Source organism: Dendropsophus ebraccatus, chromosome 10, assembly GCF_027789765.1.
Source record: "Dendropsophus ebraccatus isolate aDenEbr1 chromosome 10, aDenEbr1.pat, whole genome shotgun sequence".
In the NCBI taxonomy this organism is placed as follows: Eukaryota; Metazoa; Chordata; class Amphibia; order Anura; family Hylidae; genus Dendropsophus; species Dendropsophus ebraccatus.
This window is the reverse complement of record NC_091463.1, coordinates 96,960,557-96,988,092: the sequence shown is the minus strand read 5'-3', so window position 1 is coordinate 96,988,092 and position 27,536 is coordinate 96,960,557. Positions and strand designations below refer to the sequence as shown.

Genomic DNA, 27,536 nt, shown 5'->3' with positions numbered 1-27,536 from the left:
CCCGGGCTGTCCCCCCTACCTGGGCCCCCCCCTCCTTCCACTTCGTACACAACCGACCCCAGCTGAAAAACAACTCCCATCATGAACTGCCAGCAGGCCATGATGAGGTTGTAGTGCCGTAACCTGGAGAGACAGAAGACTGCAAAACTACAACTCCCATCATGAGCTGCCAGTAGACATGATGGAGATTGTAGTGCTGCAATCTGGAGAGACAGAGACTGCATAACTACAACTCCCATCATGAAGTGTTAACAGGGCATGATGGAGGTTGTAGTTCTAGGGATAAACTGTCAATGTTTCTGCTCTTCTCTGGGGCTTACATCTACACATATAATGTACATACATACACCATATACATACATTGTATACACATATACTGTGCATGCATACATACACCATATACATACTGTGCATGCATACAGTTACATCATTTACACACATACTGTAATGCATACACATACATCATATACACCCATAATGTACATGCATATACATACATCATATGCACCCATACTGTACATGCATTCACATATACATACATAATATACACACATACTGTACATGCATACACATATACATATCACATACACATACACCATATACATACATCATATACACACACACTACATGCATACATCATATACACATACTGTACATGTGTACATACATCCTTTAAACACACATAGTACATTTACTGAGCACATTACATACAGAAACACACTTTATACACATACACTTCCACACTGCATGTTTACATCCACAGTTCTCATACACAGAGACAGGCGCGTGTGTGCACACACACACACACAATATACAGCCTGACCCAGTGTAACAGACACACACAGTATACAGCCTGACCCAGTGTAACACCACACACAGTATACAGCCTGACCCAGTGTAACACCACACACAGTATACAGCCTGACCCAGTGTAACACCACACACAGTATACAGCCTGACCCAGTGTAACACCACACACAGTATACAGCCTGACCCAGTGTAACACCACACACACACACACACACACACTTACTTATTATGAAGAAGCTCCTGGTTGTCAGCAGACAGCAGCTCCATGCCTCCCTCCTCCATCTTCCTCCTGGTCCCGACGGGGGGGGGGGGGCGGGAGTTCGGGGGGGGGGGGGGAGTGCGGACTCCAGGGACAGCGCGCCACAGCAGCACATCACTCAGGGGCCCACTGGGCCCCGAAAGTGATGTGCTGCTGTGTAACCTCATGCATAGTAATAATGTGGCCGGCATGGGCCCCCCGGAGCCTCGGGCCCCGGGCGGCCGCCCATACCGCCCATATTATAATCCGCCACTGGCTCCACCCATAGTAATAATGCACCCTGTCCTCCCCTCTACTAATAATCCCCCCTCTGCTCCCCCCATAGTAATAATCCACCCTGTGCTCCCCCCCAAAGTAATAACCCCCCCTGTGCTGCACCCTCATAGTAATAATCCCCCCTGTGCCCCCTATACTAATAATCCCCCCTATGATCCCCCCATAGTAATAACCCCCCTGTGCTGCACCCTCATAGTAATAATCCCCCCTGTGCCCCCCTATAGTAATAATTGCCCTGTGCTTCCCTCATAGTAATAATACTCCCTGTGCCCCCTATACTAATAATCCCCCCTATGCTCCCCCCATAGTAATAATCCCCCTGTGCTCCCCCCATAGTAATAATCCCCCCTGTGCCCCCCTATAGTAATAATTGCCCTGTGCTTCCCTCATAGTAATAATACTCCCTGTGCCCCCTATACTAATAATCCCCCCTATGCTCCCCCCATAGTAATAATCCCCCTGTGCTCCCCCCATAGTAATAATCCCCCCTGTGCCCCCCTATACTAATAATTCCCCCTGTGCTTCCCCATAGTAATAATCCCCCTGTGCTCCCCCCATAGTAATAATACCCCTGTGCTCCCCCTTCTACTAATAACCCCCCTGTGCTCCCCCCTTCTACTAATAATCCCCTCTCTGCTCCCCCTACTAATAATCCCCCCTGTGCTCCCCCATTAGTAATAATCCCCCATGTGCTCCCCCGATAGTAATAGTCCCCCCTGTGCCCCCCTATACTAATAATACCCCCTGTACTCCCCCATTGTAATGATCCCCCTGTGCCCCCCTATACTAATAATCCCCCCTGTGTTCCCCCCATAGTAATAATCCCCCTGTGCTCCCCCCATAGTAATAATCCCCCTGTGCTCCCCCTTCTAATAATAATCCCCCCTCTTCCCCCCCTCTACTATTAATCCCCACTGTGCTCCCCCATAGTAATAATCCCCCATGTGCTCCCCCTATACTAATAATCCCCCTGTGCTCCCTCCATAGTAATAATCCCCCTTTGCCCCTACACCAATAATCCCCACTGTGCTCCCCCCATAGTAATAATCCCCCTATGCTCCCCCATAGTAATAATCCCCACTGTGCTCCCCCCATAATAATCAATAATCCCCCCATGCTTTGTCCACATAGTAATACCCCCCCATCTCTCCCCAGCCTGCAAAGAGCCCCAGCACACATCTTCTTTCTCCAGCAGGCGCAGTGACATGACATCATTGCGCCTGTTGAAGGAAGAAGACGTGTGCGGGGGCGGCCTCGCAGGTGCAGAGCGGCTGAGCGCGGTCCCGGGCGGGGTGGCGGCGATCTGGGCAGAGAATGAGGCAGGCAGCCAGGGGAGTGCGTCGCTAGGTGAGGTCTGGGGGTGCCACCAGCGCCCCCTAGTGGTGGGCGGGCCGGGCCCTGAGGTAAAAGAAATAATTTAGTCCAATTGTAGTGTTCCAGCACAGGTGTTCACAGGTTCATACAGTGGGATATAGGTTCACACAGTGGGATATAGTCCAAGTGTGTTCTGTGTCTTCCCCACTAGGTGTCACTACTGTGTTTTTCTATGCTTTATTCTATACACAGCTGAAGGAAACTATGGGTTAACTATTTTATGTCATGTGTTCATTTTGCTCCTGTCACAGGTGCAGGCTGTTTTCCCTCCTTTATCTGAGCTATCTTCTTCTTTCTCTCTTCAACCAAACAAACCCACCAGGAGGCTTAGTTTTGCTCTATAAAATGAAGTTGGTTCCTGGTGGGAGGAGTTCGTTCTCCAGTTAGTTCACACAGAAAGAGCAACCTAACGGTTTCTGCTACAATAAAGCCATGGCCTTGCTTTGGCCAGGACATTTGTCAAGGACCAAGAGACAACCTATTTTCCTTTTGCAAGCAAGCACTAGCATGCAGTGCTAGATGCCACAGAAGGAAAGGATGTCCTCTAAAGATCACCTTGTCCCCACCAGGGATACTCTCTACACAGTTAAGAGTAGTGACCTGTTTCCAGTTAGGCACTGACCCCAGTGGAACAAAGTTGCAGTCAGCCTACGTATTCCACTGCATAATGCATGGCTATCCTGGAAAGGTTCCGGAAGTCTGCTTCAAGCAGAGCAGGGACCTGGGACCTCATACTACCCTGCCAGGACAGGTACCCAGACACTGTGGGGCTTTAGGCAGTCAGTAAATGTGAGTACGAGTATCTTCTTCTCTACTCCTCTCAGCTCGCTATCCCGGCAGAGTGCAGTGCTACATTGAACAGGGACCTCAAGATGCTCCACTACTCTACTTTCTTCCGGTTCACAGACTACAACCTCTTCTGTCTCTCACCTGCAGGTACTGAAGCTATATTGTTTGTGTATTGCACTATAGAACTAAGTAAACGGAAGTTATTCTGGTTAAGTCACTGGACTCTCTGCACTAGCAGAGGGTTATCCAAACATGCAGAAGCGGAGCCTGTCTGACCGAGGGTGGGTAATAACACCACTTTAGGCTACAGTAACAAGTGCCCAAGTGACTATACACCCACCTAGCTGCCGCAACCTAAGCTAACCCCGACAAGGGGGGCCACCCCGCTGGGCCGCACAATGGTTTAACCATAAGAGATTGGTTTACTGATATCAACTTCAGTGCAATACCCTTTTGCCCTATAGTGTTGTGTTACCCGTCCTGCTAGGGCAGTGTGAGGTCCCAGGTCCTTGCACTAGGATTAGCAGACTTTCCAAGACTTCCCAGAACAGCCGTGTAGTAGGATACGTCGGCAGACACGCTCTTTGTCCTACTAGGGCCAGTACATAACTCCAGGTGACTGCCCTGTGTGTTGCAGAAGGTATCCCTGGCATGGACAAGGTTTTCCTCAGAGGATGTCCCTCCCTCCTTAAGTCTCTAGCACTGCATGCTAGTGGTTGTTGTTTGCTTGAGAAGAATAAGTTTCTTGGTCCCTGACAAAGGTACTGGCCTAAGCCAGGCCTCGGCTTCACTGCAGCAAGAACTGTCATCTCTATGTTTCTCCCACTACTTCAGAGACAAAAAAGCCATCCCACCAGGTACTAACTTTTTGTTATAGGGATTACTTTGCTAGTGTGTGATTAATAGGGCTGTGGGTGGGTAAGAGAGGACTGATATGATAGTCAGAAACAAGCCTGCACCTGTGATAGGAAGGAAGACAACATGTGACAAACATTAGTTAACCCATGAGACCTACAGCTGTGCCTAGTACAGAATATATACAAGAATTACAACAGTGACACCTAGTGGGAAAAGACACATAATACAGTCTCCCCTATTGTGAACCTGAGAGAGTTACTTTACCCAGGTTTATAGAACTTAGTGGCACACTTGTGCTGGGACACTACATATTATAGTAGTTATATTCCTGTATATAGGGACAGTATTATAGTAGTTATATTCTTGTATATAGGGAGCAGTATTATAGTAGTTATATTCCTGTATATAGGAGCAGTATTATAGTAGTTATATCCCTGTATATAGGAGCAGTATTATAGTAGTTATATTCCTGTATATAGGAGCAGTATTATAGTAGTTATATTTCTGTATATAGGGGGCAGTACTATAGTAGTTATATTCTTGTATATAGGAGCAGTATTATAGTAGTTATATTCCTGTATATAGGGACAGTATTATAGTAGTTATATTCTTGTATATAGGGAGCAGTATTATAGTAGTTATATTTCTGTATATAGAAGCAGTATTATAGTAGTTATATTCTTGTATATAGGAGCAGTATTATAGTAGTTATATTCTTGTATATAGGAGCAGTATTATAGTAGTTATATTCCTGTATATAGCAGCAGTATTATAGTAGTTATATTCCTGTATATAGGAGCAGTATTATAGTACTTATATTCCTGTATATAGGAGCAGTATTATAATAGTTATATTCCTGTATATAGGAGCAGTATTATAGTAACTATGCGGTTCATGGAAGAAACAGAGTGCTGTACCTCACACCGATGGCTGATACTAGTGCCGCTAGGCTAAATAAAAAACACATCAGAATTTTGTGTATGAATTGATCAAGCCATACTGCCCCATGTACCTCGTGCCGGTATCTGATACACATGGGTCCCTACACTAAGTCCACACCGTGCCAGTCAGTGGCCACCAACCCCCCAGGCACGCATAGTCAGGGAAGGGGGACCATGGGACGGCCCTGCGACCCCCATGCCACAGGACCAGACCCAAAAACACCACACCAGAACCAGGCCAGCACCGCCGGCGGAGAAGGTCGCCCCCAAGCAGCACAAGTCTGGATAAGGAATTACACTCACCATAGCTGCAGCAAACAGAATGGGAAAAAACACAAGGGAGGGATTTTTTTAATTTTTTTTTTTTTTATTTTAGCCTAGGGGCACTAGTATCAGCCATAGGTGTGAGGTGCAGCACTCTGTTTCTTCCCTGAACCGCATTATAGTAGTTATATTCTTGTATATAGGGAGCAGTATTATAGTAGTTACTGACCGACACGGTGTGAAGTTAGTGTAGGGACCTGTGTGAACCAGAGGACCTGCGCGGTGGTACACGGGGCAATATGGCTTGATGAAATCATATACAGACACTCTGGTGTTGATTTTTAATATAGGCCTAGCAGCAATAGTATCAGCCATAGATGTGATGTGCAGCCGTTCCATTCTCTCCAGTTCATGTATTATAGTAGTTATATTCCTGTATATAGGAGCAGTATTATAGTAGTTATATTCCTGTATATAGGAGCAGTATTATAGTAGTTATATTCTTGTATATAGGAGCAGTATTATAGTAGTTATATTCCTGTATAAAGGAGCCGTATTATAGTAGTTATATTCCTGTATATAGGAGCAGTATTATAGTAGTTATATTCTTGTATATAGGAGCAGTATTATAGAAGGTATATTCTTGTATATAGGAGCAGTATTATAGAAGGTCAGATGAAGGAATGTTCTAAGCAGAAGAATAAACACCCATCACTGTAAAGAGGATAAGATACTGTACTCCACTTTATTGCTTGTTCATGTTATCACATTTCTTTCACATATGACTCAGTATCAGTTTTTGTATCACTAACCTTCTACCCAGTTATATCTATGTTTGTTCTGTCAGTATATACACATTTAATCCCAATATACATGAATAGTGCGCTGGGTGAGGTGGTTTGTTGCACTTGCATGTTATTGCTTCTTATCTTCAGTTTTTTTCCTGACTTATATTGAATCTCCTGCATGCGTTTATTCCATACTATTACAGTGTTGTTGTATTATACACATATATTGACATCCCTGATATTTGATACTATTTGCACTTTATATTTCGCATACACCCACCTACTGATCTTTCGCATTGCTTCCTTATTTTTTTTTTTTAAAAACTTTATTTAAACATTTTCTCTCTTTCGTTTGGTTCCAGAAAGAAAAAACATACATAGAAAAAAACCAAACCAGGCACAATCCGCCCGTCACATAATATATACAGACTCATCTGTAAGAGCTCAGCCTAAGACTGTATGCTTCAGCAGCAGCAGTATAGTAAGCAAGGGTAACAACTAAGGTGTATCACAATATGTAAGATGTCAGGCCATATTAACCCTGATCAGTTAGGACAGGACGGAACAGAAAAGACTCCACATACACGCAAGCACATACATACCCGGACAGCGCCGCATTCCCCCTTCCCCCGGCCAGAGAACCAACAGAGATGATCAAACGTCGGTCGACTCATCCAGCATGAGCCAGTGTATCCATATTTTCTTAAATTTTTTTGGGCATTTGCGATGCTCGTATAAGGCTTCATATAGTGGGACGTATTTATTAACTATCTGCTTCCAGTGAGCCAGAGAGGGGGTATCCATACATTTCCATTCCGTGGCTATAAGTTTTTTGGCACAAAATAAAAGGAATCTGATGAATACCCTATAGTATTTATTGCGTGTGATTCCGTTGATCAGTCCTAGGAGACAGACAGAGGGGGTACAGACAAAGGGGAAGTCAAAGTGATCAGACAGAAATTGTAAAACTGAACGCCAGAAGATCTGAATTTTAGGGCATGACCATACAGCGTGCATGAAAGTGCCAACGTCCGACATACATTTAAAACAGGTATCCGATGGGGATACCCCCATCTTCCTGAGTCTCTCCGGGGTATAGTATGTTCGCATCAGAAAGCGAAACTGAATTAGTCGGTCTCTAGCACTTACCACCGTAGGGTAGTATGTGTGCACCACCTCCTTCCACTGCCGTTCCCCTAGTGAGGGGATATCAACCACCCATTTCTCATATGCCTTTTGGAAAGGGGATGAGTCGTCCGGGCTCAGTAGTAAATAACTAAGCGTTAGGGGTTTATCAAGGTCAGGGGAACCCAAGAGCTTCTCGGCCGAGGTGAACTCCAGGGGAACCGTGAGGCTGCCAAACTGAGTATGTACAGCGTGACGCAGCTGTAGGTAATGAAAAAACGCTGTGCGAGGTATCCCATAAAGTTCACACATGGCCGAGAAGGAGTGAAACACATTATCGGGTGCAAATATATGCGATAGGTAACGGACTCCATGTTTTCCCCAAAGAGAGGCGCCCTGCAGGCCCAGGAGTTCTGGGAGATGAGGGTTGAGCCACAGGGGAGTACGGGGGGAGAAGGGGGCCGCGGACAACTGCTTATGTACTACTCTCCACACTTTCTGCACCGTAGCTAGAGGAGGGGCCCAAGAGGAGGAAGGGGTGTATCTATAAAGGGTATTCGTCAGGCCCTCGTAGGAGCCCACCAGCGCCCCGGCCAACGCCACCGCTGCATTGCTAAGGTCCAGGTCTAACCACCAGTTAGCATATACCAACTGTGAGGCTAGAAAATAGTGATACATGTCAGGAGCTGCAAGGCCCCCCTGATGTTTGGGCGCAAGGAGGTGAGAATAGCCAATTCTAGGTGACCCGCCTTGCCAGTAGAAGGATCTCAGAATCTTGACCAAATCTGTAAAGAACTGTTTAGGAGGAAAGATTGGGGAAGCGTGAAACAGATAGAGGAATTTAGGGAGAAAGATCATTTTAAAGATGTTAATCCTACCTAGCAGGGAGAGCGGAAGAGGCCCCCATTTCTGCAAACGGAGGTTGGTAGATGACAGGAGAGGCACTAAGTTCAGGGACATATAGCTGCTTATGGAGGCCGTGATTTCCACACCCAAGTAACGGAATTGACGAGTCGCCAACAGCCTATCCGGCAGGGTAGTAGGTAGGGGAAGAGAAGGTGACAGGGGCATAAGGACCGACTTAGGCCAGTTCACCACCAGCCCGGAAATAGCACCGAACTCGTGGATAAGCGACATTAGAGCCACCAAGGAGGGGCCCACATCAGCTAAATAAACCAGGGTATCGTCCGCATACAACGACACTTTCTCAACAATGGACCCCCTCTGGAGGCCCCCGACCGAGGGCGAGGCCCGGACCGCTGCCGCCAATGGCTCAATGGCAATGGCAAAAAGTAGAGGCGACAAAGGGCAGCCCTGCCTCGTCCCCCGCCCGAGAGAGAAGGGGGGAGAGACATCAAGGTTAGTACGTATTCTGGCAGTTGGCTCCGTGTATAACAACCGAACCCAGGCTCGGAACCGTGGGCCAAACCGCTGCCTGCCGAGCAGAGACCACAGATAGGGCCATTCTACAGAGTCAAAGGCCTTATGGATGTCAAGACTGAGTACGTACCCCGGAACAGCGTCCGACTCGCTAGCAGAGATATTCATAAATAAGCGCGAGATGTTGATATCCGTGGCTCTACCCGGCATGAACCCGGTCTGGTCAGGGTGTATCACCGAGTGTATTACCCCGTTAAGCCGTGTTGCAAGTATCTTAGCCAAGATTTTCACATCAATGGTGAGGAGAGAGATAGGCCTATAAGAGGAGGGGGATAGTGGGTCCTTGCCCGGCTTGGAGCAGCACGATCAGGGCCTCACGCAGTGATTGCGGGAGGCGGCCCACTTCTAAGGATTCCCCATACAGAGTAAGGAGGCGGGGGGCTATAGCCTCGGCATTATTTTTGTACCAGTCAATGACCAAGCCATCCATACCCGGCGTCTTCCCTAGAGGCATGGATTTAATAGCCTCCACTATCTCCTCCACCGTAAGAGGGGAGTCAAGGGCTTCGGATTGCGAGGGGGACAGGGACTGTAAGGGGGTTTGGTCTAAGAAGGCCGCATATGCAAAGGGATCTGGAGAGCAGTGGGGGGAGTAGAGATCTTGGTAGAACGCCCGAAAGATTGAGTTAATTTGGGCAGCTTCAGTCACCAGAACCCCTCGGTCATCAACAACCCCTGGGATGGAAACCGTGGGGCGCTCTGCCCTCGCAAGATAAGCTAGTAGCCTGCCATTTTTATCCCCAAACTCAAAGAGAGCCGCCTCAGTGGCAAAGAGTTTTTTCCTTGTGCGCTCCTTTTGCAAGATTAGCAGGTCCCTCTGGGCCCTAGACCACTTTTTCCTTTTGTCTTCCTCCCCAGTGCGCGCCACCTCTACCTCCAGAGAATCAATGAGGGCCAGTAAAGAAGCCTCCTGTCGTCTATGCATATTTTTTTGGGTGGTGACTCCTGTGACATATGCCCCCCTGATGGTTGCCTTATACGCATCCCACTTAATCAGCGGATCCGGGAAATCGGAGTTATGCTCCCAATAAGAGGCGTGAGCAGTTGACAGGGCCTCCTGCACTACCTCCGAGGTTAACCATCCGGGTTGCATACGCCACAACTTAAATGAAGAAGGGCCAGGTATTGTGAGGGAGATTAGTAGGGCAGAATGGTCTGAGATCCCTCTACTGGTGTAGGATATTTCCCCAATACGGGGCAGTAAGTCAGGAGAGGCAAGAGCCAGGTCTATCCTAGAGAAGGTACCATGTACCTGCGAGAAGTATGAGTACTTCACCGTTTGTGGGAACCTCCAGCGCCAAACATCTTGCAAATGCAGAGCAGCACACCAGGCGTTGAACCGGGCGGAGGCCGGGTCCACTCCACTCGTCCGGTCCAGAGAGGGGTCAGGAACTACATTGAAGTCACCAACCACCAAGACGGGGTCTACAGGGAAAGAAGATAAGTGCACCGAGATTACGTCCAGGAGAGACTCAGAGAAGGGGGGGGGGACATAGAGGGAGACCAGGGTAAATGACAAGGACTGACATGCACAGTGCAGGATCACAAATCGACCAAATTGGTCGCATTCCACCTGGGAGACCACTATTGGCAGAGCTTTAGAGATGAGTACAGAGACACCTCTGGAGGATGTGGAATAGGTAGCATGGTAACCCTTAGCTATCCAGGCCCTCTTCAGAGCTAGGGTTTTCTGTCCGATCACATGGGTCTCCTGTAAACATATAATGTGTGGAGAGTGGCGTTTCACAAAGTCTAACACCAAGGACCTCTTGAATTTGGAGTTAAGGCCCCTCACATTCCAACTAATAATTTTAAGGGATGTCATCATGTCGACCAAAAAATAAAAGTTGACCTATCAGGACCAGCAGCCAAGGGGGGGAGAAACGCGGCCAAACACACCACCAAACATACCACACAACGTACAGGACAGACAGGGAACAAACATCACACATGTAATGAACAAAAGGCAGGAACATAAACATCCTAGTCAACTGGACTGGGTACCCAACTCCCTGTCTAACACTACCAACCTACGAGTGCAGACCTTAGACCCTAACTGAACACTAATCGACAGAGCTAGTCACTGCCGGGGCAATTACTCTATGCTTAGACTGAATAGTCTCCAACTCACCCCCGCCCCCCCTGAGCAGTGAAGTAGTGGCCTCCCCCCCCAAAAGGGAAAACACCCCCCTCCCCCCCCCCCCCAAAAGTCAACTAGGTGAACTCAGGATCTTGGACCCCCAGCTAAAGAGTTAGTGAGCGTCCATTGTAGACAAATAGTCCCATGCTGCATAGCGACCGGAACACCCAGAGTGGGAGCACCGTCAAGTGTCATCTTCAATCATCCGGCGGGACACGCGGTGCCACCTCCACCCACTCCAGGGCAGCTGAGGGGGACGTGAAGAATTTTGTGGTATTCCCAACTACCACTCGCAGGCGAGCAGGGTACAGCATAGAATATTGGTATCCTTTGGCACGTAGCTTGTTGCGGACTTCCGTAAATTGCGTGCGCTGCTTCCGTATTTCCACGGAAAAGTCAGGGTAGAAGGACACTCTGTTGTTGTCGATCATAACTTCTCCCTTGACCCGGACCGCTCTCAGGATGGCATCTCGATCACGGAAATGCAGTAACCGAAACAGGAAAGGCCTGGGGGGGGCCCCCGGTGGCGGGGGTTTAGCAGGAACACGATGGGCTCGCTCAATGGTGAAGTAAGCAGAAAAGGTCTCGTCTGGCAGAATTTGGCGTAGCCAGCGTTCGGTGAATCCTACTGGGTCGTCGCCCTCCGTTTTTTCCGGGAGTCCCACAATGCGGACGTTATTCCGTCTCAGCCTATTTTCGAAGTCATCCGCACGGGCCACAACTGCCTTCACCTGCCGCTGCAAATCCACAATCTGAGCAGGAATGGGATGAACAGTATCCTCTATCTCCGAAACCCTCCTCTCCACCTCAGTGGTGCGCTCCCGAATTTTTTGGGTTTCGTGCCCCAGAATGACAAAGTCCTGACGGAGTTCGTCCACCTTAGTGACAAGCATTGATTGACAGGTGTTTATGGCAGCTAGGATTTCTGAGAATTTCCCATCAATAGCAGAGGCTGAATATTGGGATCGTTCAGGAGAATGTAGTCTGGGCGGGCTAGGGGAGCCCTCAAAGCAGGACACATGACTGTCTCTAGAGGCATCTCTGCGGCGCGCCATGGATCTGGAGAAGCGTTCTGGTTGTTTAGCCGCTTGAGCCTGCCCTTTCGCAGAGGTCCCCTCAATGCCTTCAGGCCCAGAGTCTATGTCCGATGTGGGACGGGAGGGAGCCGCCGAGATCCCCTTGTTCCTTTTAGTCTTAGTAGGGTTGTGTCCTCCTTTGGATCCTCCCATAACACCCGGGGGGGAGACGAACAGCACAGGCAACACAGCCGCCAGTAAGGGGACAAAAGGACACAGTCTCCAGGGGGTGAGGCAGGCAGGCTTATAGCTGGTAGCAGGGAGCAGCAACAGGGGTCCTGGCAGGCCTGTAACAGCGGGTGGTCTGTAAGGGGTGCAACCGCCTATGGCCCCTACCTCAGTAGTTGGATGACGGCCTTCTCTTTGCCCCCCACTACAGGTCCAAGGGGTTGTATGTGCAGCCTGTGTTTATGAGAGGGGACCAGGGCCGTCCTCCAAGTCTAGTCAGCGCCTGCAGAGTGATGGAGGGAGGGCCGTCTCCAGCCAAGATGGCGGCCGCCGGCGGGTAGAACCGGCGGGAAGAGGCAGCGAAGGGTCCGTCACCCAGGCAGCACCGGTGCCCACCCGAGGCCGTATCCAGCCTTTTGCCCGGGGGAGACCGGAGGGCGGGTGCAGATAACCACCGCCAGCAGACCTCAGACCAGAGAGAAGAGAGGAGGGGAAGTGCCGGAGCGTAATGGCGGCCGCCGGAAGTGAGGCCAGGGCCGGGCGCACTCACCACCTGACACGCCACCGTAGTCCGGATGAGTCCGTCGGAGGATATGCTGCTCCCAGAAGATCGCAAGGAGGATCGGAGGACCGTGTCGGCAACGCTGCTTCCCCCGGTGAGTGTCCCGTGCTGCGCGCGCGCTGCTGCTGCTCCGTCTGTCCCACCAGGCCGCAGAGGAGGAAGGTCACTTGCCGGGCGCCACTTGCCTTCAGGGGTGTCTGTAGGGGTGTAGGGGTCACCGGGTACCACAGGGGGGCAAGCGGGGGCCGAGGGGGGAGCCCGTACAGGATAATTTCAGGAGAATAGGCTAGGGATTGCAGGAGCTCTCAGGAGATGCGTCTGCCTCAGGCAGCCATTAGACCCGATCATCATTGCTTCCTTATTTTAACATTAAACATTATTAGTTTTACATAGTTATGAAATATAAAAAAAATTATAATTGTTAATCCATACATGCCTGCCATTGAGTAGTGCCTAGGGTTTTTTTTTATATACACATGTTGCCCACTAGATGGCGCTGGATGTATTCCTTTGGTAGATTAGCCCCCAGATTCTTTCTTTTTTACACTACAAAAAGTGTGAAAAGTGGAATTGTGAAAAATAAAAATAGACATTCCCAGAAATGTCGCTGTCTATGATAACAGCGTCTGGTCGGGCAGTGATGTGATGTGTGGAGTGTGATCAGGGCTGATCAGAGCTGACAGATCCAGTGTGTCTGCTGCTGAGCGTGAACTAACAAGAGCCAAGCTCTTCAGCATCCGGCTCAGTGCACAGGACACGGCAGGACAGAGCGGAGCTGCAATATCCCAGGACTGCTGGCAGAAATCCTCCGATTGTTTATTAATGATCGACTGAATGACATGTAGTATCGGTCTGTATTGTAGCCGAAACCAGGACTGGGTCCAAAACACAGAAAGACGTACAAACCTTCCTATCATAGTCTCCCTCTGACTCTATCCCTGGTAAATACTGACCAAATACTATGTGTGAACTCCGCCTATTGACTTGTCCATAAAATATTTTGTTAGTAATTGTGATGATTCGTTTGTCATTGACTACAATGGTGAAGTTATCATCATCCATGAAAGTAAAACTCTCTGTATTTGTATCTGTGTATCTGTCTCTACGTGTGCGTCAATACTTACCTGTATCTGTATCTTTATGTAATTTGGTCGCAGAAATCCAGTATTATGGGGGCTCGTCCGGGATCTGATCGATATCTTCAGTGAAAGAAATTATAGGCCTATGAAATTAACTCTACAACCCTGGTACATAGCGGGAGCCTTTCTTACATGAAGAGGAAGACATTTCTGTACTACAAGCTAAGAATGAACCTCTTGGTTGCTGAATGAGACTCCAGGACGCCAGGCGAACACCATAGTTTTTTATAGTAAAGACATATGATTGAGATAATTCTCAGGTATGTATTCAGCAGAATGGGAGTAGAGCCGGCCGTACACGTAAGAACACATCTTGTGTGTGTATTCAAATAAGGAAGAAGGGGAAAGCTGCTGTCAGGCTCCTCTGGTGGTCACTTCTTTCTCCAAGAACAGAAGAACAGGCGGTTGAAATCCAACTCATCCTCTCCCCACCATGTGCTGTCAATGGATAGGCTGCATAAAACTAGAATGTGGAGGAGCGTCTCTGCTACACCTATCCTAATCCAGGCACCCACTTAAAAAAAAGTTTTAAACACAGAAAAGTCAAAGTTGTGAGCAAACTAAACAGGTGCATCTGTGATTAAAGCAACTTTCCATATAGTTCGGTAGAAATAATTTATTTTGGTTGAAATGACACAGATATTTCTGATGTAACATAATGTATTGTTTTCCAGTTGCCTCCAGAGCTGCACTCACTATTCTGCTGTAATATGTCTTATACTCGAGTTGCCTCCAGAGCTACACTCACTATTCTGCTCCTACATCATGTCTCATATTCCAGTCACATCCAGAGCTGCACTCACTATTCTGCTGTTACATCATGGCCTATACTCCCGTCACCTCCAGAGCTGCACTCACTATTTTGCTCTTAAGTCATGATGATGTCCTATACTCCAGTGCAGGATCTGAACCCTTTTGTACATCCTGGGAGACATGCAGACAGATTTGTCTTCTTCATCAGTTACTGTACGATGCAGCAGGGACATTCTGCACAGACACTGATTCAGGAAACCAGCAGCATTGTGATTGCAGCTCTGGCTGTGACTGGATTAGCATAGCTACTCATTGTTATATGCTGTCACATGGTGTAGTGTCACTTCTTGCTGTGCACCCGGCAGCTCTTGATATAAGCAGAGTTGGTCGATGGCGCCCCCAGTTTTGCTCTGTTGTCTTGGCTGGAGATGTGGAGTGTTGGGGTGATGAACTCGGAGCTCACCCCGCTGGTCGCACAGCACAGACCCTGCAGCACGGCCTCCTTGACCTTGGTCTGATCCACATTGTGTTCCTGGGAAATCTGCAGGCTGATCTGGTGGACGTTGTGCATGAGGATGGTGGACCACAGGAGGGGCTGGGGTGAGGAGCCCGCCCTCAGGGTCTCCTCGTAGCATTGCTTATAAAGCTCCTGCATCTTCTTCTCTAGGAAACCATTCAGGACAGAGTTTGAGAAGGGGGCAGAGGGTAAGATGTGGCTCTCTATACTGGGGGCCGCCCCTTCTTCTAGGAGCCCCCCAGGATTCTCATTATGAAGACTGCTGCTGTCAATGTCCGCCGAGAGCAGAACCGGACCATCCTCAGAGTCGGTGTCTAAGATGCATCCAGAGTCCACTTTATGGAGGATGTGATCCCCAGCGATGTGCAGATCTGGGTAGTTTTTGTAGATGCTGCCATAGGGGCTGGACCAGGACGTGTATAGGTCCAAGGAGCCATCACTCTGTGCCTCGCGCCTCGGGATGGACAGGGCCTGTGATGGCGCTCCTAAGAGTTCACTGTGATGCAGCTGCTGCGGCCCATGCTCCCTGCGACAGGACCCAGAACCTGCAGCTCCAGGCTTCCTGATGGACGTCTTCTTCAGAGACTTCTTCTTCTCTCTGTCCTTCCGTTCCTCCGCGCACATCAGCTCCCGGTAGACGGCCGTGCACAGGAAAGACTCGGACAACATGATGACGACTGGGAAAGTCTGCGGAGAGATAAGAGGAGGGAGAGGACTGAGACAAATACAGGAGGTTTGGTATATAAGATACATATCATGGAGCATCTCTACCTCCCTACTACTCATATACCTGTACATCAGTTCTTTACACAGCGAAATACTGTCGTCATTACTATGACCAAGGCCAGGACAAGAGTTAGGGAGGGCAGGCACCTGTCTAGGGCTCCACAACTGCTGGTGATAACTACTACATCTGCCCTGGATCCCTGGAATAGCCAAAGTCACTTTTATGTGTCCTGAAAGATGATGGAGGAAAGAGCTGCTGGCTTCCGGCCTAGTCACTATCTCCAAAGGCTTCTGGCTGCCCTGGGCCTGCAACTTATCAGGCTGGGAGCAGTGCAGGATCTCCACACTCTGTCCACTGGGGAAACTACCAAGACCTGTCTACACTGGGGCACCTATCTACCTTCTATGAAGCACCTGTCCACAAGGGGGGGCATCTTTCTACCTTCTAGGGACACCTATCTACACTGGGGCATCTATCTACATTCTGAGGGCACTTATCTACACTGGGGCATCTATCTACCTTCTGGGGGCACCTATCTACACTGGGGCATCTATCTACCTTCTGGGGGCACCTATCTACACTGGGGCATCTATCTACCTTCTGAGGGCACTTATCTACACTGGGGCATCTATCTACCTTCTGGGGGCACTTATCTACACTGGGGCATGTATCTACCTTCTGGGGGCACATTTCTACACTGAGGCACCTATCTACCTCCTGGGGAGCACCTTTTCACACTGGGGGCATCTATCTACCTTCTGGGGCCACACACCTACACTGGTGGCAACTATCTACCTCCTATGGAGCACCTGTCTACACAGGGGGCATCTATCTACTTCTTGGGGATACAAGTCTGCACTGGGGGAAACTGTCTATTCTGAGGGTATTTATTTACACTGGGGACAGCTATCTACCTCCTAAGGGGCACATAAATGTGCTGGCGGCACGTATCTACCTCCTGTGGGCCACTGCCTACCAGAGGGCAACTATGTACATTGGGGCAACAGTTTACCTCCAATGGGGCAAATTCCTGCTGAGTGACGTATCTATACTTAGGGAACCTACCTACCAAAGGGCTGGGGTTGAAAAAGTGCAGAGCCTAAGACCTTTGAAAGTTTGCCCTCCAGATTCTGTGAAAAGGAGTCATGGATGGGGGAAGTCTACATGATGGTCTCAGCCCAAAGGAAGAAAAGGAAAGAGAATGATCAGAGACGACACCCCCTGTAGTCACTGGAAGTAACTGCATTGTAATCACTTATATCTGCGCAGCCTGTGGAGCACTGATATCTACCATTACATGGTCACTGTATGGGGGTATTTTTGGTTTTTGTACCATGTGTTCTCTTTAGTAACAGTATTGCTATATTATTTAGTCACTATGTGGTGATATGGTCATTGGGGGGGGCGGTATTATTATTGGTAATGTTGGTCTTGTAATCCTCCCAGTGTTAATAATGGACTAGTCACATGCTTTTCCTTCCTATGATTTTTGCCTCAGTTCTTCTTCTCCATGTTCCTCTTTCCATTGAATCCCTTACATATGTATGAGAAATAGGAAGCGAAACACAGCAGGCGCAGGTCGTACTCATGTGCTATAGCTGTGTGATCGGCCAATATTGAATACATACCCATAGGCTGACAGGCAGAGGACCCAATATATAGTGACAGATTATCCCATTATATAGGGGATCAACAGATAGAGGGTCTGCTAAATAGGGGACCAAAAAATAGAGGGCCCCTCCTGCCCTCCTTTTGGTAACCACTTGCTGTTAGAAAAGTGGCGGCACAAGAGGTGAAGAAATAAATTCAAGCTTTTTTACTAAAGAATGCAATGCCTACATAGGGGACACTACCTATTGGGGGTTAATTAAGGGGGGAGGGTATACCTACTTGGGGGACACTACCCTCTTTAGGGCCTACCTGCACAGAGAGGCTTAGCTACTAAATGGGGGCATAAAGGGGCTTAATACTCTATAGATAACTAACTACTATATTAAAGCATAAAGGGGGCCTAACTACTATATGTGTGCACACAATGGTCTAACTACTATATAGGGGCACAGAAGGGAACTAACTACTATATGGGATCACATCGAGGCCTAATTAGTATATGGGATCACAGGGTGGCCTAATTAGTATATGGGATCACAGGGAGACCTAATTAGTATATGGGATCACAGGGAGGCCTAATTACTTTATGGGATTACAGGGAGGCCTAATAACTATATGGGATCACAGGGAGGCCTAATAACTATATGGGATCACAGGGAGGCCTAATTAGTATATGGGATCACAGGGAGGCCTAATTACTATATGGGATCACAGGGAGGCCTAATTACTATATGGGATCACAGGGAGGCCTAATTAGTATATGGGATCACAGGGAGGCCTAATTACTATATGGGATCACAGGGAGGCCTAATTACTATATGGGATCACAGGGAGACCTAATTACTATATGGGATCACAGGGAGGCCTAATTACTATATGGGATCACAGGGAGGCCTAATTAGTATATGGGATCACAGGGAGGCATAATTACTATATGGGATCACAGGGAGACCTAATTACTATATGGGATCACAGGGAGGCCTAATTACTATATGGGATCACAGGGAGGCCTAATTACTATATGGGATCACAGGGAGGCCTAATTACTATATGGGATCACAGGGAGGCCTAATTACTTTATGGGATTACACGGAGGCCTAATTAGTATATGGGATCACAGGGAGGCCTAATTACTATATGGGATCACAGGGAGGCCTAATTAGTATATGGGATCACAGGGAGACCTAATTACTATATGGGATCACAGGGAGGCCTAATTACTATATGGGATCACAGGGAGGCCTAATTACTATATGGGATCACAGGGAGGCCTAACTATTATATAGGGGCACAGAGGGGATCTAACTACTATATGTGGGGCGCGGAGGGGCTTAGCTACTATTTGATGGCCTCTAGGAGCCTTAATACTATATCGCGGCACAGAGAGGACCTACTTATTATATCTGCTGGAGCAAAGAACCTAAAATATTTCCCTGGCAGATTCTGCAGAGAAAAGTGAGGGCTCGGGCCGGATGGAAAATAAAAAGGAAAAGTAAATGACTCAAAAATGTGACTCATCAGAGAAGACGTCACCTGTGAGTCACTGGATATAAGTCACTGTTGTCATTTATATGGTCTGCAGTGAATGTGCAGCACTGGTATCTACCAATATATGGTCACTGTATAGGGGGACTTTGTCTTTGTATAGTATAGGATTTTAACAAGCTTCAAAAACTAGCCTGTATGAACATCTGTGTATATAAAGAACATGCACCCTCACACACAAACATGCACCCTCACACACACACATGCACTCTCACACACATGCACCCTCACACACATGCACCGACACACACATGCACCCTCACACACAAACATGCACCCTCACACACACACATGCACTCTCACACACATGCACCCTCACACACATGCACCGACACACACATGCACCCTCAAACACATGCACCCTCACACACACACACACACATGCACCCTCACATACATGCACCCTCACAAACATGCACCCACACACACATGCACCCTCACACACATGCACCCACATGTGGTGCGCCCCCGGTGATGTTGTGTTGGAGGATCGGACAGTCACTTGCTAGGTGGTAAAGTGTGACGCCACTCCGGTGGTGGTTGGCCGAGATACAGCTCGGCCTCAAGATGTTATGTTGTGAGTCGTGACGCCAGTGCCGGTTGGGCACACAGGTGTGATGGCATGATATCACGGTGGGCCGGAGTGGTGTAATGACCCTCCCGGACTACTGGCACTGCCACCCACAGAAAGGGGAAATGTCCCAAGGATGTAGTGTACTGTGTCGTTTTTACTTGGAAAGTGCTTGTGTGCAGCAAGTTATACAGCTTTCCCTTGACAGGGTACGGTACACTTGATAGTTCCCTTGATAAAGCACTTGATAAGACACTTACAGCATAATACAGCAACCAGATCTGTGGTAGGGATACAGTAAAGAGTATAGTAGTGCTGACTGAGTAGCGTGTTGAGAGATACAAAGAATCAGAGACCCAACCCAAGTAGTACTGTGCTCTGCCAGGATCTTGAAGGATGAGGTAGAAGAATACTTAGAAGAAGAGAATACCTTGTGCCCATGTTTTGACCTTTGGGTCTTCGCAACAGTGTCGGGTGACCCGTCCTATGAGGATGACACAAGGCCCCAGACCCTGTTACCTGGGATGAGCAGAATGCTGAGGGTTTTCTGCTAACAACTGCCCTGCGAGATAGAGTAGGGAGCTGTCTAGCTTGCGTCCTTCCCCTACAATGTCCAACACGAAGACCCATGCACTTCCTCTACCCATGTGACTTCCTTCCGCAGCGTATCTAAAGTGTGCTGTGAGTGGGTGAAGAGTGCAACAGAAGAAGTAAAGAGAGAGATGATAGGACAGAAGAAGAAAAGACTCCTATAGGTTCACAGATCCATGTGACACACAAATAAACAATAACCCTTTATATACTTCAGCCGTGCAGCATCTAAGTACATATATTTAATACAGCGACATCTAGTGGCGAACTTTATCACTACCTTCACCACCACTTGTGTACAATAAGTACTGGCTCTTACGAAGGGTGTAACCATTAGCAACACCCGTGGTGGGATAACACACAAACATACATGCAACCACACACACATGCACCCTCACACTCATGCACCCACACATACATGCACCCTAACAGAAATGCACCCTCGCACATGCACCCCCACACACTCATGCACCCTCACACTCATGCACCCACTCACATATGCACCCACCCACACACATATGCACCCTCACACACAGGCACCCTCAAACACATGCACCCACACACAAGCGTGTGGTGTATCACCACGGGTGTTTCTGTTGGTTACACCCTTGCAAAAGCCTGTACTTGTTGTAAGTTGTGATGTAGTAGTGATAAAGTTTCGCCACAAGATGTCGCTATTGTAAGTATATGTACTTAGTTGCTGCGCAGCTGAAGTATGGAAAGTGTTATTGTTTGCTTGTGTGTCACATGGATCTGTGAACCAATGAGAGCTTCTTCTTCTGTCCTATCATCTCCTTCTGTACTTCTTCTTTATGCACTTTTCACTCATTCACAGCGCACCTTACAGGGAGCTGTAGGTAGGAAATCACCTGGGTAGAGGAAGTGTAGAGGTCAGTAGCCCTGGCCCTCTGCCAGGTCCCCAGTCTTAGTCGAGTTCCTGTACAGTGAGGAAGCAAGACGAGAAGCATCTAGCAGTTTCTCCTCAAGTAACCTTACTCAGCACTATGCAGTGTTAAAACCCTTTACAGGAGAGGACAAGGCAGAGATCATCTCAACCCAGGCCGTGGACTAGGAGAGTCACAGTGCAGGGCAGTATACACAAAAGCAGAAAGCTAGGAACTGATCTGGATAGAGCAAAGTTGCTAGAAGCCTATGAACTCTATCTCGCAGTGCAGGTGTCAGCAGGAAACCCTCAGCATTCCGCTCATCCCAGGTAACAGGGTCTGGTGCTTGTGTCACCCTCTAGGACGGGTCCCCTGACACTGGTAGGGCAATAAGTGGTTCATTCTGACAAGAGTCGATGCACGGGCACAAGTATTCTTTCTCAAGTGTTTTCTATTTCTACCTCATCCTCCAACATCCCGGTAGAGCACATCACTACTTGGGTTGGGACTCTCACAACATCCTCCTCTTTGCTCCTCTGATTCTTCTTTATACCTCTCAACACGCAACCCAGTCAGCACAACTGTACCACTTTCTACACTCTCATCACAGACCTGGATCCTGTATTATCAAGTGTACTACCAAGTGTATTATCAAGCGTAAAGCATTCTGTCAAGGCAAAGCTGTAACTTCTGCTGCACACAAGTAACCTCAGAATAAACAAGATTTTATTTATGATAAAGAGACTCTGTGATTCTTCGTCCTGCACTAACACAGTATACAGACTCCTTGGGACATTTCCCCATTCTGTGGGTGGCAGTACCAATAGTGCGGGTGGGTCATTACTCCACTCCAGACCACTGTGATAACAACCCAAGTGACCCCGTAGCAGCCCGGCAGGCAGGCCCGGACTGGTAATCGGGCAAGCTGGGCAAATGCCCGCTGGGCTGGCCAGATTACCATTCCGTGGGCCGCCGGGCTGCATCATAAAAAAATGCTATTAAAAAAAAAAAAAAAATCACCGCCATAGCACCGCGGGGGTACACCACACATGTACCCACACACACACATGCACCCACACCCCCCGAAACCCCCTTACAAACATGCACTCTCACACGCACCCTCACACACACAGGCCCCCTCATACACACATGCACCCTCACACGGGTACCCTCACACACATGCACTCTCACACACACAGGCACCCTCACACACATGCACCCTCACACACACAGGCACCCTCACACACATGCACCCTCACACACACAGGCACCCTCATACACATGCACCCTCACACACACATGCACCCTCACACACACAGGCACCCTCACACACATGCACCCTCACACACACAGGCACCCTCATACACATGCACCCTCACACACACATGCACCCTCACACACACAGGCACCCTCACACACATGCACCCTCACACACACAGGCACCCTCACACACATGCACCCTCACACACATGCACTCTCTCACACACAGGCACCTTCACACACACAGGCACCCTCACACACACAGGCACCCTCACACACATGCACCCTCACACACATGCACTCTCTCACACACAGGCACCTTCACACACACATGCACCCTCACACACACAGGCACCCTCACACACATGCACCCTCACACACACAGGCACCTTCACACACATGCACCCTCACACACATGCACTCTCTCACACACAGGCACCCTCACACACACAGGCACCCTCACACACACAGGCACCCTCACACACACAGGCACCCTCACACACACAGGCACCCTCACACACACAGGCACCCTCATACACACATGAACCCTCACACGGGTACCCTCACACACATGCACTCTCACACACACAGGCCCCCTCATACACACAGGCACTCTCACACACACACTCACACACACAGGCACCCTCACACACATGCACTCTCACACACACAGGCACCTTCACACACATGCACTCTCACAAACACAGGCACCTTCACACACACAGGCACCCTCACACACATGCACTCTCACACACACAGGCACCCTCACACACACAGGCACCCTCACACACAGGCCCCCTCATACACATGGACCCTCTACTGCATGGTGTGTGTCCCTAGTTTGCCTCATGCAGTAGAGAGACTTGCTTCATCCATTTACATTTGCCCAGATTGATCAAAGTGCATAAAATAGAAACTGGTGTAGACCGTCCTCCGCAGCCAATCACAGCTCGGCTATCAGTCGGTCGCTATGGGCAGTTTACACCCATTTCTTTTTTAATCTGGGCCATTGTGTCTTTGATTGATGCAGAACTCCAGGCAATTCTTATTACTTTACTCCCTGCACTGTGGGTGTTTACTCAACAAGCTCAACAAAAGACACGAATGGTACAACTACCATTATCCTTATCTTACCGGCCACAGCCGCTGCTCCCCTCGCTCATCAGCCGCTCACCATCCCGTCACACTGACATCGTGTGCCGTCTGCCTCCTCCTGACTCACAGTAACAAACTCTCAGCTCTTTTCTTTTCCAGATCTGCAGTTATAAAAAAGGAGAAGTCGTTCTGCAAGAATCTCTTTCACCAGATGAAATGACGAATTACGGAATCACGGGTCACGCTGTCCAGCGGGGGTGGTGGGGGTGTATAAGAGGACATAAAGTGACCCCTGGACCCTGGCATGTGTAACCCCCTCCCCCCAATCCAGACACTATGGGTTAAACTTGCTCTCTATGATTCCTCGGTTACCCCTTTTTGGAAGTGTTAGGATCCTCTGTTCACTTATTTTAGCTGCAGACACGGTGGAGGTGGTCACCCAGCTTTCCTGAGACCCAGAACTTCTTCTATGTCTCCATATCCCCTCTACCCCCCAGGTCTATTGGAAGCACTACATGGCACACGTCATGGTGGCCAGGAGTGGGACCAGCTATACGTTCTGGGACACTGCAGATACACTAACTCGGCTCTGCTGGACTACATGTAGATGTAGTTGTGAGGAGTTGGGTGAGTTGCACGCTACTGAAAACAGACTCCAAGCAGTTTAAGCTTTTACTGAAGAACTTTGTGTTGCGGTACACGGTTGTATATGAATATAGCTTTGCAGGTGTTCTGGTACAGTGATAGTGTCACAGTATAGGAATCTGGTCAGACAATAGACTCCTGATCCTGCCGGGTCCCGCTTCTGGATCCGGTCGGGTCACGGAGATATCAGCCGCTGCAGCCCGGCGCGCACGCTGAGAGATGAGTCCAACACTCATAGAGAATGACTGGAGAGTCCAGCGCTCCGTCATTCTCTATGAGCGTTGGACTCATCTCTCAGCGCACGCAGGGCTGCAGCGGCTGAGATGTCCGTGACCCGACCGGATCCAGAACCGGGACCCGGCGGGATCAGGTGAGTATAGGAGGCTGTAGGGGGGGGGTCGGGAGCCTGTCACCCCGGCACGGGGGGCGACAGGTTTACTTTAAGTGACCTTGAGAAGAATAGCTGAAGCCACTTGGGGTCTGTTGGGGTGAATGTGGCATCCTTATCCAGACTACTATGGTTCAGAGCTGGGGGTCTTTAGAGAAAAGTTACATGCAACCATGGGTATGAACTTGCACCTAATGCTGTCTATGGGCACAGAGTGACACAGATCCAGTGATGTACCTTGTGGGTAGAGTTAGCCATCAGGGGTACCCCTTAGGAATTCTAGCGTGTTTGCAGTAAAGACTCGGTCTATGCACTTAGCTTGACTGCTGACTCGTACAGTACCTCAGTTACTTGTGCGTTGCATTCAGAGGTAGAAGGTGAAGACATCAGTCCAGCGTGGATAGGATTTAGTCACGGAGTTTCACAGCCCCTTACTTACAGTGCTCTAGCTGGACATGGTGTGGATATCAGGATATAGAAGGAATATAATAATCCCACACATGGGTCCTGGCCACTTGGCCAGGCCCAGGAATAATACACTCAGCAGGCTCTGTAATGTTACTTCTTATACACACTCTACTAACAATTCACTGGCCCAGTCCCAAGCCCACTGTATATAACCTAGGCCTTCAGGGGGGAATCTGATTGGGCAAGAGACATAATAACCCTCTGTGATAGGGCAGTAGCCCCTGAGGTAGCTGGCTCAGAGATTGACTAAGTAGAAATCAGAAGACCATGAGAGGAAATACACATAATCAATAGAGAATACAGTTAAACCTCAATAACCTCAATAGACATTACATCATATGTGACTGATATCAGCCACTCCTCTTATAACGCACCAGCACTGATATAACCTCCAGACATTATATCATATGTGACTGATATCAGCAGCTCCTCTTATAACGCTCCAGCACTGATACATCCTCCAGAGATGTTACATCATATGAGACTTACATCAGCCGCTCCTCTTATAAAGCTCCAGTACTGATATAACCTCCAAACATTACATCATATGTGACTGATATCAGCCACTCCTCTTATAACGCTCCAGCACTGATATAACCTCCAGACATTACATCCTATATGACTGATATCAGCTGCTCCACTAATAACGCTCCAGTACTGATATAACCTCCTATTACATCATATGTGATATCAGCCGCTCCTCTTATAACGCTCCAGCACTGATATAACCTCCAGACATTACATCATATGTGACTGATATCAGCAGGTCCTCTTATAACGCTCCAGTACTGATATAACCTCCTATTACATCATATGTGACTGATATCAGCCGCTCCTCTTATAATGCTCCAGTACTGATATAACCTCCAGACATTACATCCTATGTGACTGATATCAGCTGCTCCACTTATAACGCTCCAGTACGTACTGATATAACCTATTACATCCTATGTGATATCAGCCACTCCTCTTATAACGCTCCAGCACTGATATAACCTCCAGACATTACATCATATGTGACTGATATCAGCCGCTCCTCTTATAACGCTCCAGCACTGATATAACCTCTTATTACACCATATGTGACTGATATCAGCCGCTCCTCTTATAACGCTCCAGTACTGATAATAACCTCCAGATGTTACATCATATGTGACTGATATCAGCCACTTCTCTTATAACGCTCCAGCACTGATATAACCTCCTATTACATCCTATGTGACTGATATCAGCGGCTTCTCTTATAACGCTCCAGTACTGATATAACCTCCTATTACATCATATGTGACTGATATCAGCCACTTCTCTTATAACGCTCCAGCACTGATATAACCTCCTATTACATCCTATGTGACTGATATCAGCGGCTTCTCTTATAACGCTCCAGCACTGATATAACCTCCTATTACATCCTATGTGATACCAGCTGCTCCTCTTATAATGCTCCAGCACTGATATAACCTCCTATTACATCATATGTGACTGATATCAGCGGCTTCTCTTATAACGCTCCAGCACTGATATAACCTCCTATTACATCCTATGTGACTGATATCAGCGGCTTCTCTTATAACGCTCCAGTACTGATATAACCTCCTATTACATCCTATGTGACTGATATCAGCGGCTTCTCTTATAACGCTCCAGCACTGAGATAACCTCCTATTACATCCTATGTGACTGATATCAGCGGCTTCTCTTATAACGCTCCAGCACTGATGTTCTTGCACTGTTATAAGCTGTGGACTGACCCTTTATTTATTACTTATTAACAGCCCGGCGTTGTAACCTCCAGAACAGGTTGTTATTATGCGGGGACAGAACTTCCTCCCGACCACATGATGGATTCTTCTGTGACTCGCGGCTCATGTGATTTCGTCCTTTGTTAGATTTCTATACACTGCTGACACAATGGAGAAGAGCTATCAATCCTTACACAGGGGAGCGGTTACCTTAGCGACCAGTCAGGGCCCAGCTTTCAGTTTTCAGAGGCCTTTTTTAAAAATGAAAGCTGGGCTGTGATTGGTCGCTATGGTTACTGCTCCCCTGTATGAGGATTGATAACTCTCCCCCATTGTGCATATAATACTGCTATACATTGCCTGAGCTCATGAACTGTGTCCGTGGCAGCCATGGCGGTCTGTGTGTCAGGGCCGCAGGCGTCTCCTGATATAAAGGTCTCTCCTATAATAACCATACATTGCTGCTCTGGGAAATTGCTGCTGTCACATCGTATTTTCTCGTCTCGTCCTCTCATGCGTCACACGGCCTATAGAGTAACATCACCGCCGCCACCGCCTCGTATCCATCACCAGTGATCCGTACAGGAGATTTTATTATGGCTGCTCGTGAAATCCCAATGAGGCGTCATGTCTGAAGATGAAACCTACGACTGATGGAGCGGACGGAATCCAGAATAAGGAGATTATTGTATGGGTATCCGTTCTATGGGGTGAGGGGAAATACAGGGGT

At 48.4% G+C, this 27,536-nt stretch overlaps 1 protein-coding gene and 1 long non-coding RNA gene across 3 annotated transcripts in view; one reads left to right on the top strand and one right to left on the bottom strand.

The window, feature by feature from the left end:
• The window catches only part of LOC138765884 (uncharacterized), a 222,756-nt gene extending 208,198 nt beyond the window's left edge, over positions 1-14,558 (top strand). The window contains exon 3 of the long non-coding RNA XR_011358643.1: positions 14,028-14,558. This is a non-coding gene — a long non-coding RNA (uncharacterized lncRNA). The remainder of the gene's footprint in view (positions 1-14,027) is intronic.
• Positions 14,559-14,610: 52 nt separating this feature from the next.
• On the bottom strand, positions 14,611-27,019 carry LOC138765883 (TLR adapter interacting with SLC15A4 on the lysosome-like). 2 transcript variants are annotated; one of them, XM_069943003.1, is made up of 4 exons: positions 26,816-27,019; positions 24,939-25,045; positions 23,603-23,724; positions 14,611-15,966 (listed from the first exon to the last, which is right to left on the bottom strand). In XM_069943003.1, exon 4 carries the CDS (start codon positions 15,946-15,948, stop codon positions 15,103-15,105), a length of 846 nt encoding a protein of 281 aa, XP_069799104.1. In that variant the 5' UTR covers positions 15,949-15,966; positions 23,603-23,724; positions 24,939-25,045; positions 26,816-27,019; the 3' UTR covers positions 14,611-15,102. The 2 variants fall into 2 exon arrangements, with proteins under 2 accessions (XP_069799104.1, XP_069799105.1); XM_069943004.1 differs by lacking the exon at positions 24,939-25,045.
• Positions 27,020-27,536: the final 517 nt, after the last annotated feature.